Genomic DNA, 18,122 nt, shown 5'->3' on the forward strand with positions numbered 1-18,122 from the left:
GCACTACAGGGCCTTACAGCTGGGCAGTGATGCTTTTGTGAGACCATGGTGCCACCTGCTGGCAGAAAGGGAAGGGGTGTACACAGAGTGCTAAGGGAAGAAGGGAAGAAGGGAAGTTGGGGAGAGAAAAGGGTGTAGAGGGAGAAGAGTGAGGAGGAGAGATGAAGGGAGGAAGAAGATGGGGAGGAGAGATGAAGGAAGAAGAAGGCCTCAATGCTATGAAGCTTTTCGTTTCATAGCATTGAGGCCCAGGAAAGGAAAAGGACTAGAAGCTTTTTGTTATTCAAAGAAGGGAGCAGAAGCTGCCAAACCTTGGTCACTGCCTTGAAAGTGCATGTGTGTGTGCATGTGGTGCGTGCGCGCACGTGTGGTGTGTGTGTGTGTGTGTGTGTGTGTGTGTGTGTGTGTACTTGGGAGCACCAGTAGGTGTTTTTGTTTGTGTGTGAATATATAGATGGCAACTTGGGTAGATGTGTATGCCTGTGAGCACAGCATGTAGGGTGTGTATGAATGTATCTGTAGATACAGGGTAAGAAACATATGTGCACTGTGGTGGGGGGCACTCAGAAGTTCTGGGGCCCCGCCCATCCCCAGATTTCTCTCCCTTCTCAGATCAAGGAGGGGTATTGCCCAAGCTTGGTATTGGCCCACTGCTTTTGTGGCTGTGGGGACGGATCTCCAGGCAGCAGGGGGCAGCAGGGGCAAGAGAAGGCCTAAAGGCTGGGGTGGAGCAGGCAGGCAGGCGGGCAGAAGGAAGCCTTTAAAACACCTGCCCCGCCTGCAGGTGAGCAGTGGCGTGTGAGAGCCAGCTCCGTGTCTGCCCACTCAGTGCCAGTTCCCTGGAGCTGTCTGTCCCCTCTGGAGCCTCAGCAGATCCTTCTTTCAGAAGTCACTACCAAGAGTCCTGAACAGGTGGGTGATGGCTATGGTGGAGATTATCTTATAAAGGGAACTCAATCTGAAAGCAGGTTCGGGGAGCTGGAAGGACCGTGGGGAGGGCCCTGGAGGAATCTACTCTTGGTTTGGGGAGGGGTCACGGATATATAGGTGCCAGGGAAGGGCATGGAGTGACCTACAGTGTGGAAATTGGGCTTGGGTGCGGGAGTGTTAGGATCTGAGTGCCAGGTGCTGGTTGAGGGTCTGGGCAGTACAGAGAGGTAGGAGTGTCCGGATGGGAATTGGGAAAAGTCCTGAGGTGTCCGAGTCCAGATGCAGGGGAAGCTTGGTAATATATGGGGTCTGGAGTCTGGAGTCTGATTTGTCAGGGTTCAATGTCAGGGCCAGGGCCAGCCTGAGGGTTGCAGGGGGAGGTTCTAACTCATACATGTCTGCCTCCCAGGAGCCACCATGCAGTGCTACAGCTTCATTAAGACCATGATGATCATATTCAATTTTCTCATCTTCGTAAGTATGGGGGGTGTGAGCTCTTTGGGGCTCCCTACAGGAGTGGGTCACAACCTGAGCAGAGCTCAAGCTGGGGAATTGGAGCCACTGTGCCCAGGGTCTCCTGCAAGTTTCACCTTGTGATGCAGAGGCTTCCCCAAATGCTGAGTTCACTCAGTAGCCTGGATGACACATAAGTTGGAGTAGAGAAACTTGGGGGTCCCCTCCCTTCCAGGAAGCTTTAGCCCAGACTTAGGGCAGGGCAGGTTACTGGGAACAATTCTCCCCCTTTCAAAGCATTGAGGCCTAGAGGGGGGAAGGGGTTTGCCCTAAGTCACCTACCGTGGGAGGAAATTTGGTGGCCTCTGTAGGATGGGGAGCTGAAAGAAGAGAAGACCCAGACCCTCACAGCAGGTCTGCCTCAAGCAGCCCTACTCATTAAACACACATTTATAGCCTAAGATTCAGTGCTGAATGCTGGAGTAACAGGTGAGCAAGCTCTTTCTCTGCCCTGGAGGACCTCAGTTCCGGCAGGCCAGATAGGCAGACAGTTACAGCGTAGTATTTCTGGCATTAGCACCGGGGCTAAAGGAGACCATAGGAGGGGGGTGAACTCCACCTGGTCAGAAAAGACTTCCTGGAAAAAATATCTGAGGCTGGGAATTTGCCCTGTGTGAGGGAACTATAAAGCATGCAGAAAGGCCCAGAGGCAGTAAAATCAGACATTGCTCAGAAAACCAGGAACAGATTATGTGGGGCATGTTTGAGGAAGCTGAGCAATGAGGCATAAACCCTGGAGATGGTGGTGGAGATGGGGAGAAATTTACAAAGTAGACAAAGGAGAAAGCCTCAGATGGTGGCTGAGGGATGCAAGAGGAGGCAAGGGAGACAGAGGTCTTGGAGATGATGCCCATGTTTGTGGCATGAGCAACCTGGGGGTATACCATAGGCCGCTCAGAGTTGCAGCTCAGGTGGGAACGGGACATGGATAGTGAAAGTCATGTGCCTGTCGGTGGTCATGGAAGCCACTCAGTGGGTGAGAGCACTCAGAGAGAGTGAACCCCAAGAAGCCCAGCTCATAAGGAATAAGTGGAGAAATGGCCACCAGGAAGCAGATGGAGAAAGAGCAAGGGAGGAAAACAAGGAGAGCGAGATTGAGAGGCCAAGGAGGATATTGCATCTAGTGTCTCCCAAATGTAGCATAGGATGTCACCTGGAGCCACATTAGAGTGGGTTAGAGTGAGTAAAAGGTGAGGAAGTGGAGACAGGGAGTGGAGACGAATTTGGATAAATTGGTCTGGGGTAAGTAAAACACTCTGACGCCAGTGCGGGCTGTGTCTCGGGCTCCCTTTGGCTTTGGAGAACCAGCCGTTATTCATGTATGTAGAGAAGACAACAGGATCCCATCAATTTGGACAGTAAAGGCTCTGGCCAGAGGGGGTTAAAAGCAAATCCGGTTTGGTTTCTGGCCTCTGTTGCCCAGGCCTTGCCAGGCTGGGCAGGGCAAGGCAGGCCTCAGACTCCTTGAAATTTGACCCTGCAGGCTGAAAGTCCAGCTTTTTGTCCTTGGGCAAACATGCCTGGAATCCAGCCATGGTCTGCCACTTCACTCCTGGTTCTAGCCTCAGTTCCTATAGCTGGAAAGTGGGGACTGGGCACCAAGGTTGTGTCAGGATGATTCATCCCCTGAAGCTCTGGATCCCAAAGGCTTTGCTTTAAGAGCTTTGGGAACTGGGCAGTGCCCTCCTCCCCATTCTGGGCCTCAGGATTCCCTCTGAGGTTTGGAGCCGAGCTAGGGAGCCTCCAAGAGCTCTGACTGTACCCCCCCTCAGTCTCTACGAGGAGAGGTCTAGGCTGGATAAGGGGCAGGCCTGGAGTCGAACCTTGGAAGGGAGCCAAATGGGGCCCCAGGGTAGGTGTCCCTTCTCACCACCTTCCTCTCCAAGGTTGGGAGTAGGTGTAAACTTCAACCCCGCCTTCGTTACCGTGGTTACTGTGGAGCCTGCTCAATGCTACCACCCCCCTGTTTCCACCTATCAGAGGACATAGGTGTTCCAGGCACCCATAGCCTGGGGAGGAAATAGGGTGGGGTAGGTGCTCACCTGTTTGTTTTCACTCTTAGCTATGTGGCAGGACCCTGGCATCAGTGAGGGGAAGTCTGGGCACAACTTTTGCCCCCCTCCCCCACCACAGGGATATTTTAGGAACCTCTGATCCCGTTTATATCTGCCTAGGTGTGCAGCCTGGTGCTGGCTGTGGGTATCCCAGCTCCCATCCTTCCGGCTTTACAGGATGTTTTTCCTCCCTACAGGATGAGTTTTTAGACTTCTTAGCCAATAAAAGGGGAAATTTCTCATCTCCCATTTTCCTGACTCAACTGTGTGGTAGGGAACTGCTTGCCAGCACTGTTTCAAGGTCTGCTTCTCTGTCTCCAGCTGTGTGGCGTGGCCCTGCTGGCAGTGGGGATCTGGGTGTCAGTCGATGGGCCATCCTTCCTGGAGATCTTCGGGCCGCTGTCGTCCAGTGCCATGCAGTTTGTCAACGTGGGCTACTTCCTCATCGCAGCTGGCGCTGTGCTCTTGGCTCTCGGTTTCCTGGGCTGCTACGGTGCTCACACTGAGAACAAGTGTGCCCTCATGATGGTGTGTCAAACCCAGCTCCACAGGCCCATAACCAAGGCTTGGGATCCCCTCACCTTTGACACCAGGCCCTGGGGCTCCCCAAACCCTCTTCTGGACTCCAAGGGCCTCAGCGAAGGGGCCCCTGCCTCCTTTTTATGGGGGTGGGTTAGGGCAAGGAATTCATGAGGGACTGTCTCTCCCTAAAATTCAGACCCCTGTTTCCTATTCAGTTCTTCTTCATCCTCCTCATCATCTTCATTGCTGAGGTTGCAGCTGCTGTGGTCGCCTTGGTGTATACCTCAGTGGTGAGGATTGAGGATGGGGCAGGGGAGTAAGATTGGGCAAAGCCCTGGAAGTGGGTTGTGGCCTGTGAACGGCCACCTTGCCTATCAGGCCCTAAACACTGGCCTGCTCTACCCAGGCTGAGCACTTCCTGACATTGCTGGCAGTGCAAACCATCAAGAAGGACTATGGTTCCCAGAAAGACTTCACACAAGTGTGGAACAGCACCATGGAAGGGGTAAGGTGGGCTGGGGAGGTTCTGGAGTGGGGAGAAAGAGGCAAGGACCCAATGACCACCCTCCCCTCCTTGTCTCCAGCTCAAGTGCTGTGGCTTCAACAACTACACGGATTTTGAGGAGTCTCCCTACTACACAGATAACAAGGTCTTTCCCCCATACTGTTGCTTTAATGATGTCAATAGCACGGAACCCTGCACCAAGAAGAGGGCCGAGGACAAACCTGTACAGGTGTGGGCTGGCATGGAAGTTTGGGGCTGCCTTAATGGCCTCAGAGTGCTGAAAGCGGGGGGAGGGGGGACGGGGGGAGGCAGGAGCTGACTATAGATGCTCTTTTCCCTTCTCCAAGGGTTGCTTCAATCAGCTTCTGAGTGACATCCGAACCAATGCAGTCACTGTGGGTGGTGTGGCAGCCGGAATTGGAGGCTTGGAGGTAAGGAGGTGAGAAGGTTGGAGCAGGATGTCCCCACTGGAACAGAGCTGCTTGTCCCATCTCTGAGGCCTCTCTAGAGGACACAGACTTCTAACAGTTTCATGTAGGGAGTTTGGGGGGCAGGGGACTAAAGCTTAAGGACCATGATCACGTTCCCTCATCTCTCCCTATTCCTTCCCCACCAGCTGGCTGCCATGATTGTGTCCATGTATCTGTACTGCAATTTGAAATAAGCCTGCCTCTGCCTCCGCCACTGCTCCTGCCACACAGGAACTGGGAAGAGCTCCCTGGCACTGCCAAAGGCCATGATCAGGGTGGTGACAGGATCTAACAGTGTCATTTGGGCCACAGTGTGGCCACATAGGGACCACCCCTTCAGGCTGTGCCTGACTTTGTCTTCCATTGATGGGGTTGGGGCCCACCTGTTCCAGAGCCAGTTCTAGGGTAGCCAGTTCTCCTGCCCATTCCTCCAGTCTGTCTGTCAAACCCTTGATACCCCTTCAGGCCAACAGGAGCTCTTGGTGACCCCAGTACTCCATGGGGGAATAAGGCACCCTATATCCTGAGCACACGCAAAATTAGCAGTAACCGCGCGGATGTGTAGAAGGCACTTCAGAATTCATAAACCAATTAAATTGTTTCCATTGGGACTCTTTTCATGTGTATCATTGGGGAGAGGGACCCATCTTGCCTAAACTGGTCTCAGATTCCTGTGGGGCTACAGACACAGACGGCCCCTGGGAAGGTAGCAGAAGAGGAGTGGAGGTGGGTGGCTATTTTTTCTCTCCATGTGAATTCCAGGCCTGGGAGGGAGCATAACAGGGATGGCCGAGAGGGCACTGAGGGAGGAAGTGGGGGCTGGGTCAGCCTGCCTTCCTATAATGTGGGAGGACTTTGGACTGAAACCACTCATTCCTGAGTAGGGGCACTGGACCAGAAAGCTATGAAAATAACAAGCTTATGCCCAAGTGGGGGCGGGGGACATAAGAAATATTGCCAGGGCAATGGGAGGGCGTCACTCCTTAGACTCCGAGAAGCCCTCTGGAAGCCTCACTGGAGGATCCAAGCTGCCTACCCTTCCCACTCAGGCAAAGCCCCACGCCGGTCCCTGCTTTGGGGACTTCAGGAAGAACATGTATTCTTGGTCCTGGCCTGCCAGGTGCTGCTCTTCAGATCTGATCTCCATTTTGTCTTAGCCACCCCCATCCTCAAGAAACTGGGCCTAGAAAGGTCATGTGACTAGTTCCAGGCCCACACTATCTGACATGGCGACAGATTTACCAGAAGGCCAGAATCCCCCCACACAGACCTGATTGCTGCTGAACCGGGAGCACTAAGGAGGCAGCTATGGCTGGAGAACATGGTGTCTGCTACCAAGCAAAGCCCAGCCTGGCTAACCAGTCCTCCTCTTGTTTCCCTTTGACCCCTGGATCCCTCTTCCCAGGTTTTTCTAAGGTAGCCAGGAACTACCACCTGTTGCTGAGCCCAGAGAGGAAGTGACCTGGCCAGAGCCATACAGTGCCTGAGAGCTAGTTTGAGGCCAAAATTAGGACCCTGCTGGGGGGTGGGCAGGGAGAGCAATGAGCCCCCTTCCCCACCTTACTATGCCTTGCACATGTAACTCCTGAGCTGGGTCAAGGCTTTCTTGATGGTGGGTACTACCAGGAACAACACGAAGTGCTCAGCTTGGGTGGGGCAGGTCGGTGTTTAGGGCCTGACAGGGAAGGTTGCTGATTTGTTTGCCCAGGGTGGGCCTCCGCCTCATAGAGAGCTAATTGCTCCTCAATCTGGCTGTTATGGCACCTCAAACACTATCTCTAGCTACAGCAAACACTGAAGTCAGCAGGGTGGCAAGAAACGTCCTAACCACACACCACCCGTGCCATCGCCGACCTGAGCGCCAGGCACCTGTGGGGGAGGCAGGGGCAGAGAGCTGGCGAAAGGGCGGGAATTCCTGCCTTCCTGGCCAAGGCTCTACAGGTGCTCAACAGGCTCGCCTCACACGGACTCTGCAGGCAGACCGTTTCTCAAGAAGTGTTCGGTACACACTCTCCTGATCCTAAGTCCTTCACAGCTCCCTTAAATGTCATACTTCCCCTGCTTGGGGTATCTCATCCATTCCCTGTAGACAATTCCATTCATTTTCTGGTATCTTTATGACTTAGATCTTCTTAACCTCTCTGGATCACTGACTGGGTGAAAATCTGATGAAAACAATGGCTTTTCTTCAGAAAAAAATGCCCAGCTATGAAATCTGCATACAGTGCCCTAATGGCCACAGAAATCCTTGTTCCTGTCTCCATCTGCAGCCCAGTCCTAGCCTCCTGAATGATGCCCAACCCGGTTCTGTCTCACCCACTTTCTTCCCGCCCATGCCTCACTATAGTCACGTGTGCTCCTCCCATTGCCTTCCCACACCTAAGTATCTCCTTTTGCTCTCTTTTGCTCCATATCTGGGGACAAGTGCCTGGCCCTGACAAGCCAGGCAGGAAACAGGTTGGTGGTTAAACAGTGGGAAAGGGGTGTGGGGTGGCTACTCCAAGCTCAGCCCCAACAGGTCAGGCTCTAGGGTGGAGCCTAGGGAAAAACCTTGAAGTTTAAGACTTGGGCAACCCCTGGTGGCCAAATGGCCCCAAACGGAAGATAAACCCTATGGAGGGCAGTAAGGAAAACTCACCATCCATCATGACCATTCTCAGTCTCTCTCACACACACACACAATCAAGAGACACATCCCACACACACACACAATCAAGAGAACATCCATAGAGGTTTTCTCCTTTTTTAATCAATGACCACCTTATCCAGCTTTGGAAACCTGGACAAAGATGAGGCTGAGAAGAGGCCTGGTTCAGGGTGAGGGTCTCTGAGTGCGTCTGCATCAGTGGGCGGGCCCCTGCTGGGCCTGTCCAGGAGTTGGGCACAGCAGTTTCCTGAGTGAGAGCCAGCCACACCCTCAGGGCAGCACCCCAGTCCATAAAAGAATCAAGGTCCTTCCGGCTTCACCCTGTTTCCAAGGCCCTCAGGACAGTAAATAAATAGGTTAAATTCTGAGCCAGGCCTGGGAGGAGGGAGTATAAAAGGGCAGGATCAGCTGCTCAGGGATCCCAGCTACTATCCTGCCCTTTCCCAACAAGGAAGTAAATAAATAGACCTCCAACTCAGAAATAGGGGCGTTGGAACAGGGGAACCCTCCCCTTGAAGTTAGTAATTAAGTCTCATGTTAAAAACAAACCAGCCCCAACCCCTGCCAGTGTCTACAAAATCCTACATGATGGGGTGAAGGGCTAGCCTGCCTGGGGGTACACAGTACCCAGCCCTGCAGGGTCCCGGAGGAGGTCTCATGTCTGTTCTGCAGCTCCTGGGGCTCCCTCCTCCTTTGGGGGCGGCTCCAGGAAAATTGGGGTGATTGATGGTGGCTTCTTCACCCTGGGAAGGTAATAGGAAAGAGGTCATTAGCTATGTCCCATCCAGCCAGTCTCCCATTTCCAAGGGCAGAAAAGAGTCACTCACGAGTAGGGGGAGGCTGGGACCCCCACGACCAGAAAGTGGTTCTTCTTCCGAAACAACCTCCACAGGCCCCGGTGGTTGCCACGCACATCCAGGTCCCAGATATGGAGGCACTGTGGGGGTGGAGTACAGGGAGAGGCATGGGTCCAAGAGCTGTGGGGAGGGGCCACTGAGGACCCAAGGCCCAGCCCCTATCCCTCCTCAGCAGCCTCTTCAATTTGCAAAAGATAGCATCTTTTCTTTTTTTTTTTACAATCTCGCAAATTAATTTTTTTCTTAAAGTACTTCTAATAAGAGGTAGCATCTTTTAAAATATAAATCTGGACAAGGAGGTTGAAAGATGGGTCTGAAAGTGTAATGAAAAGGTTCTAAGGTAAACGGCTCCCTGTGTCCTGGGGGAAGGGGGTGTCTCTAGGGTAGGTGTGGTCTAGGGGCACCTTGGCAAGCTGAGTCCAGGTGGTGAAGTCATCATCTTTCTCCATTCGGATAAAGGCCACGTAGGTATGGCCCTCTGTGTCTGGCAGGAAAGAGTCTTCACAAGGGTTCTTGCTATGGTCCAAAACCTCGGCTTCCCTGCAGTGGGGGGAGTAGAGTAAGGCACTCACTCATGAGTGTATCACACAAGTCCCCTTGCTTAGTTGTTGCCGTCTTGAAATTCTTATTTTGAACAAGGAGCCCTATTTTTCATTTTGCAGTGGGCCCCACAAATTATGAGGCCTAGACCCGAGTATTTGACTCCTCCTCACTCCCTGCCACATACCCCTAATGCCCTAGGCCATACCTAAGCAGCCGGTGGACTTCCACTTCATAAGCTTCCTTCTTCAGACTAAAGGAGAGGGAGAAATGGTTCAAGGGAGAGGGTAGCCCCAAGGTCCCAGAAGCAGGGCTGGGGTTCACATGGGAACTGGGGGACAGCAGGCTGGTATAAACATACAGGCCTCAGGGTTGGAAGGGACTGTCAAATAATGGTCATCAAGAATCCCAGATATCCTACCCCTTGCCCTGTCCCCAGCCCCTACCTGTCCACGTTCCTGAGCTGGACACCTGGAACCGTGTTGAACTTGTGCTTCTTGAAGTAGGCCTCCTGGAGTGGGTGTGAAGGTGCAAATCAGAGCCTTCCATTGTCTGGCCCACACCTGCCCACTGACCCACTACATATCCACAGGCCCACAAATTAAGTCCTGGACCTGTAAAGGTCCCTCTAATTTCCTTGTCTTCCTGTCCTCTTTGCAATATCCTTGGCGGGTTCTTATTGCCTTTAATTTGGGCTTAAACATTGCCAGAGAGCTCATTTCCACACCAGCAGCTCATGCCACTGACCCCTGAGCTAGTCCCTGTCCTCAGTGGTTCTCCCTGGACCAGGTGTTCTGGATCCACAGAAGCCAGGAACAGGTCCTGCAGGGGGTGGTGGGCAAAGGGGCTGGCTGGACTGGGAGAGGAAACTCCTGTGACTAAGGTGCTGAGGTAAATGCCTGCGCCTCTTGGGGAAATGAGTGGAGGTCTTGTATTAGCTGGTCTCTGCGGGCCCTTCTGACTTCTAGGAGGTTTCAAGCTGGAAACTGTCCATCCCTTCAGGCTGGACTGTCTCAAGGCCTCCCTTGCTATAACTGGGGAGTGGCCCTTTGGACACAGCCATATAGAGGGTAGAGACCTGGGGACCTCCCTGTTCAGGCCGCAGAACTTCCAAGGACAGGACAGGGCAGAACTTGCAGGGCTGGATATGTGCTTGGCAGCAGAAATACTCTCTCCGCACCCATAGCCTCATGCTAAGAATAGTAATAATAAAAATGATACCAGCTAACCCTTATATAATACTTACAGTTCAACGCATTTTGCATATAGCAACTCATTTAAACCTCATAACCTCACAACCCTACTAGGTAAACAGTATTTTAATTCTCATTTTACAAATAAAAAAATTGAGGTAAAAGAGGATCAGCAGGCCCAACAGATTGGCTCAGTGGTTGAGCATTTACCCATGAACCAGGAGGTCATGGTTTGATTCTCAATCAGGACACATGCTGAGGTTGCTGGCTTGATCCCTAGTAGGGGGTGTGCAGGAGGCAGCTATTCAATGATTCTCATCATTGATGTTTCTCTCTCTCTCTTCTCTCTTTTCTCTCTCTCTCTCTCTCTCTCTCTCTCTCTCTCTCTCTCTCTCTCTCTCTCTCTCTCTCTCTCCCCCTCTCTTCCTTACTTTCTCTGAAATCAATAAAAAAAAATTTTTATTTTTTTAAGAGGATCAGTAGCCCTGGCTAGGTGACTCCGTTGGCTGGAGCATCGTCCCATACACCAAAAGGTTTTGGGTTTGATTCCCGGTCAGGGCACACACCTAGGATGTGGGTTCCATCCCCAGTAGGGGCATGTAGGGAGGCAAACGATCAATGTTTCCCTCTTATATCAATGTTTCTCTCTCTTTCTCTAAAAATCAATAAAAAACATATCCTCGGGTAAAGATTAAAAAAAAAAGAGAGAGAGAGAGAGAGAGAGAGAATCAGTAATTTCCCCACGGTTACATAGCTAGTGAGAGGCAGACCTGGGGTTGCTCCAGAGTCCCTGTTCTTTGTGCTATCTGCCATACTGTGCCCCGCCCCCTCCCCAAACATCCCTCCCACTCACATGGAAGTAGCCATTCATGTTGAGGCCCACGATGCCAAAGTGGTAAGATCGGGAAACATCAGGAATGATGCACTCTCGGCCTCGGCGTTGTTCAGGCATCCGCATCCACATGTCCCAGTCCCAGAGCTGGGGGCATGGGAGATTGTGAAGGTTAAGAGATTTGGAGCTGGTAGAGGACCCCAGCTCTCTTCCCTGCCCTGGCAGAACACCTTTTCTGGTGTGGGCCACTTGGGCTCAAGCTCCTCCTTATACAAAGACTTCCTCAGCACCCAGCCTAGCCCAGGCATGGTCTCCACGCGGTACAGCAATGCTGGGTCCTCAGCCGTGTGTTCATACCCCTGGGGATAGGAGACCATGGCGGGAGGTATTAGCTCGGGGCCTCTACAAACTTCCCAGCCGACCCCTGGCCTCTCAGCCTACCTGGTCATTCCAGGCAGAGATACAGTACAGGCTGTCATCCTCCTCCAGCAGGTGGATGGATTGGCTCAGGAAACTGAGAGAGGCAGGGCCCAGGGGTTCAGGGAGGGACAGGGACAAACCCAGTCATACAGTGATACACCAAGGGCTGGAGATGGGACTCAAAAGTCATGCCCCCTTGTTCTTCCCCTTAAATCTCCAGTCTCATTCTCCATTGATCCTTTCAACTCTCTACTCCAGCCCAACACCTGCCACTCAACATTTGCTCAGACTTTGCCCCCACCTTTTGAGCTTGCTTCCTCCAGAAAGCTCTCCAAGACACCTCACTGCCTTCTTCCTTGGAGACCCAGTCAAGCAAAGAGGCCCCATGCAGCTTACAGAAGTCCCCCTCACCTGAAAAAATCCACAGCAATGTCCAGGTCTTCTTCCAAAACCACAGCAAACTTGGCTTCCTGCAGCGGGCGGGGGACAACATGATCCCAAAGGGACCGTTCCCATCTCATGTCTCCTCCACCCTCATCCCACTTCTCAGGCAGCACTCTCCACGTTTTCCAGGTAAGGAGGAGGAAGAGCTTGCCACATAAGGCCAGACTTCATGCTCATGTTTCCCCTCCCTGGGCCCCAGCGCTTTGTGCTTCCTGCTCACCGGAAACAGGTTGAAAGTGGCAGTGAGGCTGGCCTTGTAGTGCTGGGTGGGGAACAGAAACAGGCACATGAGCTTTAGGGTGGACGGTGCCGCCAGGCGTCTGCCCCTCCCATCCCTGCCAAGGCAGTACCTGAGACACGCGGGCATTCTTGATGCTGATGGGAGTGTGCTGGATGCCCCTCAAACCAAACAGCGCCACAACGTCCATTGGCTCCTGGGGGGCATGGCCAATGGTCATCCAATGAGCCACCTCCCCCCTGCCCACCTCTGCAGGCCCTGACATGCCAAGCCCTCCACATTTCACAGCCCTTGCCAGTCCTCAGTGATCACTGCTACTCAGCACCTGAAACACTGTGCTCTGCCCCACCCAAAGCCCCCAAAGCCCACTCACCTCATAATAGCCATCAATGAACACAGTTATCATCTGGGGAGACACTCCCTGGGCTGAGAGCAGAGAGCGCAGCATCCTGGGGAGCCCAAGGATAAGTTAGGCCTCTTTGTCCCCCCGCCCGCCAACGCAGGGCTCCCCTGTGTTCATAGCTGGGCCCACATTCCCCATGTTCACCCACATTTGTAAATGGACCTAGAATCTTCCTGCCCACCTCAAGAGTTCCTCCTACAGATAGGTGAGCCTGGGGTTCCCACCCACTGAGCACCCTCCTGTTCGTGCTGGATGCAGCCCACGGCCAGGCTCACCTGTACAGGTAATTGGGCCGGTTCCCTGCAATGACAGCCACAGGAACATTGAGGACCTTGTTGTCTGGGAGCTGAGTGAGAAACAGCTTTTAACTCTTGCCTTATTCCCTCTTCAAACTGGGATCCCTACCAAGGGAAGAGTTCCTGAGGGGCGAGGGGGACTTCAGGGAAAAGGCAGAGAGTCTTCCCTGTCCTGGGCCCTCCACACACTCAGCCCACCTCTGACTCTGGGCCTTTGCTCACAGGGCCTGCCCTCCCTCCCCAGGATGCCCCATCTTTCAGAGCTCAGTGTAAATCCTCAGCTCCTGGTTCCCTCCCAGGCTGAGGTAGAGAAAGCCCAACCTGGATCTGTCCTAGGGCCCCTTGCCAAGCTGGGAAGGAGTCCAAGCCTTACTGCCCAAGGCCCCACTCACTGGGTCAGGGCTGAACTCGATGGGTGTGGGGTCCTTGCAGCTGCACACACTCCCATAGCCCTCAACTTTGCTGCAGAAGCGCCGGCGGCGACGGTTCAGCTCTGTGTCTGCCCAGTGGCACTCTGCCTCTGAGGGAGAGATAGGGTCGACAGCATGGGGGCATGAGGCCAGTGCGGTCTGAAGCATTCCAGGCACCCAGTCAAGAGAATAAAGCCCCATGAAGAGGAGCCAAATGCCCAGCCCAGCCCAAGCACTGCCCCAGAGCCCAGCCCCCACTAATCCCACCTTCAGCTGAGCTCAGCAGCACATCTGTCTTCAGTAGGACTGGGTCCCCCCAGGAGGAAAGGGCAGGTGACTTAGAATGCTTCTCCCCGAGGACAGGACCTGGCAAGGGGCAGGAACGAGGAATAATGGGGGCCCCAGACTCCAGTTTGGGAGCTTCTTCCCATCTCCCTGCCCACTTTCATCCAACGCACCACCACTGGCACCTACTTGCTTCCCTCCCCACCCCATTGGGGGTTCTGCTCCCCTAGGCCCTTAATTCTACAGGGTGGATGGACTATGGTGCCGGCACCTCCTTTTCGTCCCACGAAGGCCCAGGTGTCCCTCCAGCCCAGAGCAGGGCCGGCCTGGCTGCCTAAGCTCCTCAGTAGAGCCTTGGCTGTGTCCTTGAGATGGAAGGAGCCCTCGTCCTGGGAGACCAGAGAAGGTGGTCAGCCTGACCAGCACAGTTCCAGGAGACCTGGCCTCATGGAGCACCAACTCAGTGTCAAGCACCAGGTCAAATCTTTTCCTTAAATTAGCTGTTAAATTATCACAACAACCCTCTGTGAATACCATCATTCCACAGATAAGAAAACTGAAGGCTTAGGGAGAAATCTGAGGATCATCCGAAGTCACCAGGCTAATAAATCCTTACCATAATCCCACACAATATGCACCTCTGTCCCCTGCTCTCTCTCTCTCTGCCCTCTTCCCCACACTTTCCCCCTCCCTTATCCTGCTCTAGCTCCCCTAGCATCCTTGCTGTTCTTCAAGTATGCCAAGTACCTTCCCACTTCAGGGCCTTTACACATACCCTCCTTTCTATTTAGAATGCTCTTCCTCCAGGTATTTGCATGGCTCCCTCCACACTTGTTCCAGCATTCTGCTCACATGCCATTTCCTAACAGAGGCCTTCCCTTTCTAAAATACATCCCCCGTCACTCTGTCTCCCTTTCTTTATTTTCTTCCTCATATAAGTTATCATTTCCTGACATTAAACATTTATTTAGCTACTTTTTAAAAAATCTTGCTCTGCTGGAGCAAACTCCTTAAGGGCAGGGACTCTGTCTTGCTTCCCAGTGTAGCCCCCGTACCCACAGCAGTGCCTGGCACACAGTATGTGCTCAATAACTATATGCCCAATTAATAAAAATAATAAGGCTAGGACTGGAACCTGAGTTACCTTCCTCCAGAGTCTCTTCTCAGTGTGCCATATTAAGGGCATAGAACACAGGGCCATGGGTAGGGTTGGAGCTGGGTCTTAGGGGATGGGGCCAGGGTAGTCACTGACCTTGACGGTGCAGATGAGTACTCGGCCGGGTGCCACCATGTTGAGGAACAGAACCATGGCCTCATCCTCATGAGGTGAGTAGGTGTCAAACACACGCTTTGCCATCACATGGCCCTGGCAAAGCACATACCACTTGTGAGTATGTATCACCAGCAGGGAGGACTCGGCTTTGGCCCTCCAGGTCCCCTACCCCTAGAACCTCACCGTGGCCTGGTTGAGGACGATGACATGGATGCCCCGGCCCTGCTCCCGGGCCTCATCCTCCAGTACCTACAGGGTGGCAGAGACAAAGTCCAACTCTTCACTCTGGCATTCGTCTCTCTGTCTTATCGGCACTTAAGAAAAACAACGACTGCATGAAATGAAACCTCTCTTCCCGCCTATCTATGCCTCTTACGCAATTCTCTTCCAACCCAGCTTGAAGGCCACCTCTTCCAGGAAGCCTCCATAGCACCCCATCAAAAGAGCTCACATCTCTCTACGACCTTCCCCTCCACGGCTTTCACGGCGCTTAGAGCACTTGACTGTCTCTGCCTCATGCTGGAGACATCACGCTCTATTAGATTAAACCCCTCTAAGCAGGGCCAGATCTGATTACTTTCGGGTCCCAGTGCCTGGGACAAGGCTAAGGCTCATGAAGGGACCAGGAAGTAATCTAATCTAATAATAGACAAATATGCAAATTGACCGCACCTTCGCTATGCCCAAGCCACGCCCACCAACCAATCAGGACGAGTATGCAAATTATCCCAACAAAGATGATGGCTAATTTGCATATCGCAACAGCGTAGAAAGAAGCCAAGAGCTGCAGAAGGGAGCAAAGCTGCAGAGAAGCAAGCAAGCCGGGGGGAGGAGAAAGGAGGAGCGGAGGGGGGGCCGGAGGAGAAGGGGCGGGGCCGGGGAGAAGGGGCAGGGCCGGGGGAGAAGGGAGGAGCGGAGGCGGGGCCAGGGGAGAAGGAAGGAGAGCGGGCTGGCGGAGAAGTTAGAAAAGCAGGGGGACTGGCGGAGATCGCGGGGCGGGGGACAAGGGAGGAGAGCAGGCAGGGTGGGGTAGAGTGCAGCAGGAAACCCTATTGCAGGATTTTTCCTGCAACGGGAACGCTAGTTATGACATAAATAACAATGAATTAACTACCTACTGATACTAATAATTACTCCTGATAAAATCCCACCACATATAACATACTTCATATACTTTTCATTTAAGCCTGACAAGTAGAAATCATGATTAGTCCCAGGTTACAGATGAGGAACTGAGGCCTCCAAAGTCACACACGCAGAAGTTGGCAGAGGTGCAGTTCCTACTCAGGCAGTGGATCCCAGGGCCGGTGGACCACAGCCTGAGTAGAAAGGAGTGGACACCAGACACCAGCCCACTCACCGTAGTGCCATCCACTGCCACATATACTTTGCTGCGGCTTGAATACACCTCCACATCCAGGACCCTTCGGGGCCCGCTGCCCCTGCGCCGTGGGGGCTCCAATCGGCCCAGGGCCTCATCTGTGAGGATACAACAGGTCATGGAGGTGGTCTCAGCCTTTGGGATCTGCCCGCTGTTTCAGCTGTGAGATCCCAGGGAACCCCCGCCTCACACACACACCAATCCCATCCTCAGCCTCGCCCCACCATAGTCTTGCTCCGGCTCTGCGTCTTCATTGGCCTCACTGATTGCTCGTCGTGTGTCCAGGATCAACTTGATGTTGACAATGACAGTCACCAGGAGGAAAAGCACAGCCCCTGTCTGAGGGGAGGAGTGAGGATGACTAAAGAGGGATACTCCCTCCAGATCACTGAGGGTCTCCCTGCAAGGAGGGCCCTGGCCGCAGTGATGGCACAGGGAGAGCCTGGGGTCTCTCTCTCCTCCTGTTGGCCCAGCTCTACACTTCCAACCAGGGCCCAGTTCCATGACCCCCTTCCTCAGGGACACCCCCGACCTTCCCTTCTTCCCTTCCCAGAGCTCCTGTAGTTTTCAATGTGCGGCTTTGATTGCCTCAGTTCCCTCCACAATTAGTTCCTAGAGATGGAGCCAGTCCCAGAGAAGGAGCTGAGCATCAGAAGACCTGGGTCCCAGCGCTGAATGCCTGACCGGTGTGGGCTCCTGGGCAAAGCCTTTTAGTCAGACTTCATGCCCCTGTCGGAAGCCTAGAAGGCTGTTCTGGGCCCACACCACTACCTAGCAGGGACATGACACAAAGAGGTTTCCCCACGAGGAACCTGTTGCCCCGCCCCTTTCTAGGGTGGTGAGGGCAGCCAAGAAGGGTTCCAGTGCTTATGGTCTGGGCTGGGGTGAGGCTGGGAGGTGTGGGACATCTATGAGGTGTGGGACATCTCTATACCTGACAGAATCTCCGCAGGGCCCGCTGGTTGGTCAGTTTGTACTTCCAGGTAAGATACCAGCTCCTCTTCTTGCGAGCCCCAAAGGGCTTGGGGAGGGGGCTGGGTTTCCAGTCGTCCATACCGGATAGGAGGGTCACCACCGTCCTGAACCCATGCCTTCAGGAAACTGAGGGGACCAGAGGATCACATGGAGTAGGGTGTTCTTCCTAAAGTCTGATGCCTCTGGGGCGGTGGGGGCGGACCTCCCAGTAACTCTTCCCTGCAGGCATCCATGCCGTGTGACCTGGGGAAAGTGGCTCAACTTTTGTGGGAAGGAAACCTTCAGAGGGGTCAGATCACCTGGAAACTCCCCTGGGACTGGGGGGCTGACAGGCTGCCCGGGGACCCGGAGGAAGAGGGCAAATAATCGGCTTTCAAGGCTCATCAGCCCCCCAAAAGGACCAAGCCCCAGGCCTTCCCAGTCCTGGGATGGGCAAGGGCGGCGTCTCCCCCGCAGCCCCCCGTCCTCCGCACCCTTCCACCCTCGCCCCCTCCCATCTGGTCCCGCTCTTCTCCTCGCAGGGTCGGGGCCGCCTGAGGCCTCGGGAGACCTGCCCGGCCGCGCTCCCCTCCCGGCCCCCGCCCAGGAGCACTCACGGTTCAGGGGCCCTGGGCCCCACGCGGGGCCCTCTCGGGCCGGCACCGCTCCGCCCGGCCCGCCGCGGCCTCCGCCTCCTCCATGCCGCTCGTGGCCCCGCCCCGGCCGCCCGGCCCGCCTCCCCGCTTCCGCCGCCGCCGCTGCGGGGTGAGAGGGCGGCGGGCGGCGCTTAGGGCGGCAGCGGCGGGTGGGGTGGGACCCGCGATCCGCCAGTCCCCGGCCCCCCCGCAGCTTCGCGGCGGGCGGGCGGGGTGGGTGCTTCGGAGGAGCTGCTTCCCCACCTTCCGCACCGCCGGGCGGCAAACCCGACTCCAGTGGGGGCCCTGGAGCCTGGAAC

General features: G+C 54.3%; 2 protein-coding genes across 2 annotated transcripts; one reads left to right on the top strand and one right to left on the bottom strand.

The window, feature by feature from the left end:
* Positions 1–754: 754 nt before the first annotated feature.
* TSPAN1 (tetraspanin 1) lies at positions 755–5,605 on the top strand. The gene is made up of 8 exons (XM_079776669.1): positions 755–912; positions 1,340–1,404; positions 3,819–4,025; positions 4,235–4,309; positions 4,426–4,524; positions 4,604–4,753; positions 4,872–4,955; positions 5,141–5,605. Exons 2-8 carry the CDS (start codon positions 1,348–1,350, stop codon positions 5,186–5,188), a joined length of 720 nt encoding a protein of 239 aa, XP_079632795.1. The 5' UTR covers positions 755–912; positions 1,340–1,347; the 3' UTR covers positions 5,189–5,605.
* A 2,118-nt stretch (positions 5,606–7,723) lies between these two features.
* POMGNT1 (protein O-linked mannose N-acetylglucosaminyltransferase 1 (beta 1,2-)) lies at positions 7,724–17,920 on the bottom strand. Its single transcript, XM_079777399.1, has 22 exons — positions 17,785–17,920; positions 17,148–17,314; positions 16,438–16,552; positions 16,193–16,311; positions 15,016–15,081; positions 14,812–14,925; positions 13,831–13,948; positions 13,542–13,640; positions 13,257–13,384; positions 12,844–12,914; positions 12,539–12,614; positions 12,278–12,361; positions 12,148–12,189; positions 11,895–11,953; positions 11,505–11,577; positions 11,294–11,422; positions 11,085–11,210; positions 9,485–9,549; positions 9,247–9,291; positions 8,903–9,038; positions 8,469–8,578; positions 7,724–8,384 (listed from the first exon to the last, which is right to left on the bottom strand). Exons 2-22 carry the CDS (start codon positions 17,265–17,267, stop codon positions 8,297–8,299), a joined length of 1,983 nt encoding a protein of 660 aa, XP_079633525.1. The 5' UTR covers positions 17,268–17,314; positions 17,785–17,920; the 3' UTR covers positions 7,724–8,296.
* Positions 17,921–18,122: the final 202 nt, after the last annotated feature.

Source organism: Cnephaeus nilssonii, assembly GCF_951640355.1.
Source record: "Cnephaeus nilssonii genome assembly, chromosome: 7".
In the NCBI taxonomy this organism is placed as follows: domain Eukaryota; kingdom Metazoa; phylum Chordata; class Mammalia; order Chiroptera; family Vespertilionidae; genus Cnephaeus; species Cnephaeus nilssonii.

Excerpts from the sequence above, each read along its gene's own strand:
- TSPAN1 (XM_079776669.1), top strand. The coding sequence starts at position 1,348 with ATGCAGTGCTACAGCTTCATTAAGACCATGATGATCATATTCAATTTT. Across the intron at positions 1,405-3,818 it reads TATTCAATTTTCTCATCTTC|CTGTGTGGCGTGGCCCTGCT; the intron begins GTAAGTATGGGG and ends CTCTGTCTCCAG. Across the intron at positions 4,754-4,871 it reads CCGAGGACAAACCTGTACAG|GGTTGCTTCAATCAGCTTCT; the intron begins GTGTGGGCTGGC and ends CCCTTCTCCAAG.
- POMGNT1 (XM_079777399.1), bottom strand. The coding sequence starts at position 17,267 with ATGGACGACTGGAAACCCAGCCCCCTCCCCAAGCCCTTTGGGGCTCGC. Across the intron at positions 14,926-15,015 it reads TCGTCCTCAACCAGGCCACG|GGCCATGTGATGGCAAAGCG; the intron begins GTGAGGTTCTAG and ends GTGCTTTGCCAG. Across the intron at positions 13,949-14,811 it reads TACTCATCTGCACCGTCAAG|GACGAGGGCTCCTTCCATCT; the intron begins GTCAGTGACTAC and ends CTGGTCTCCCAG.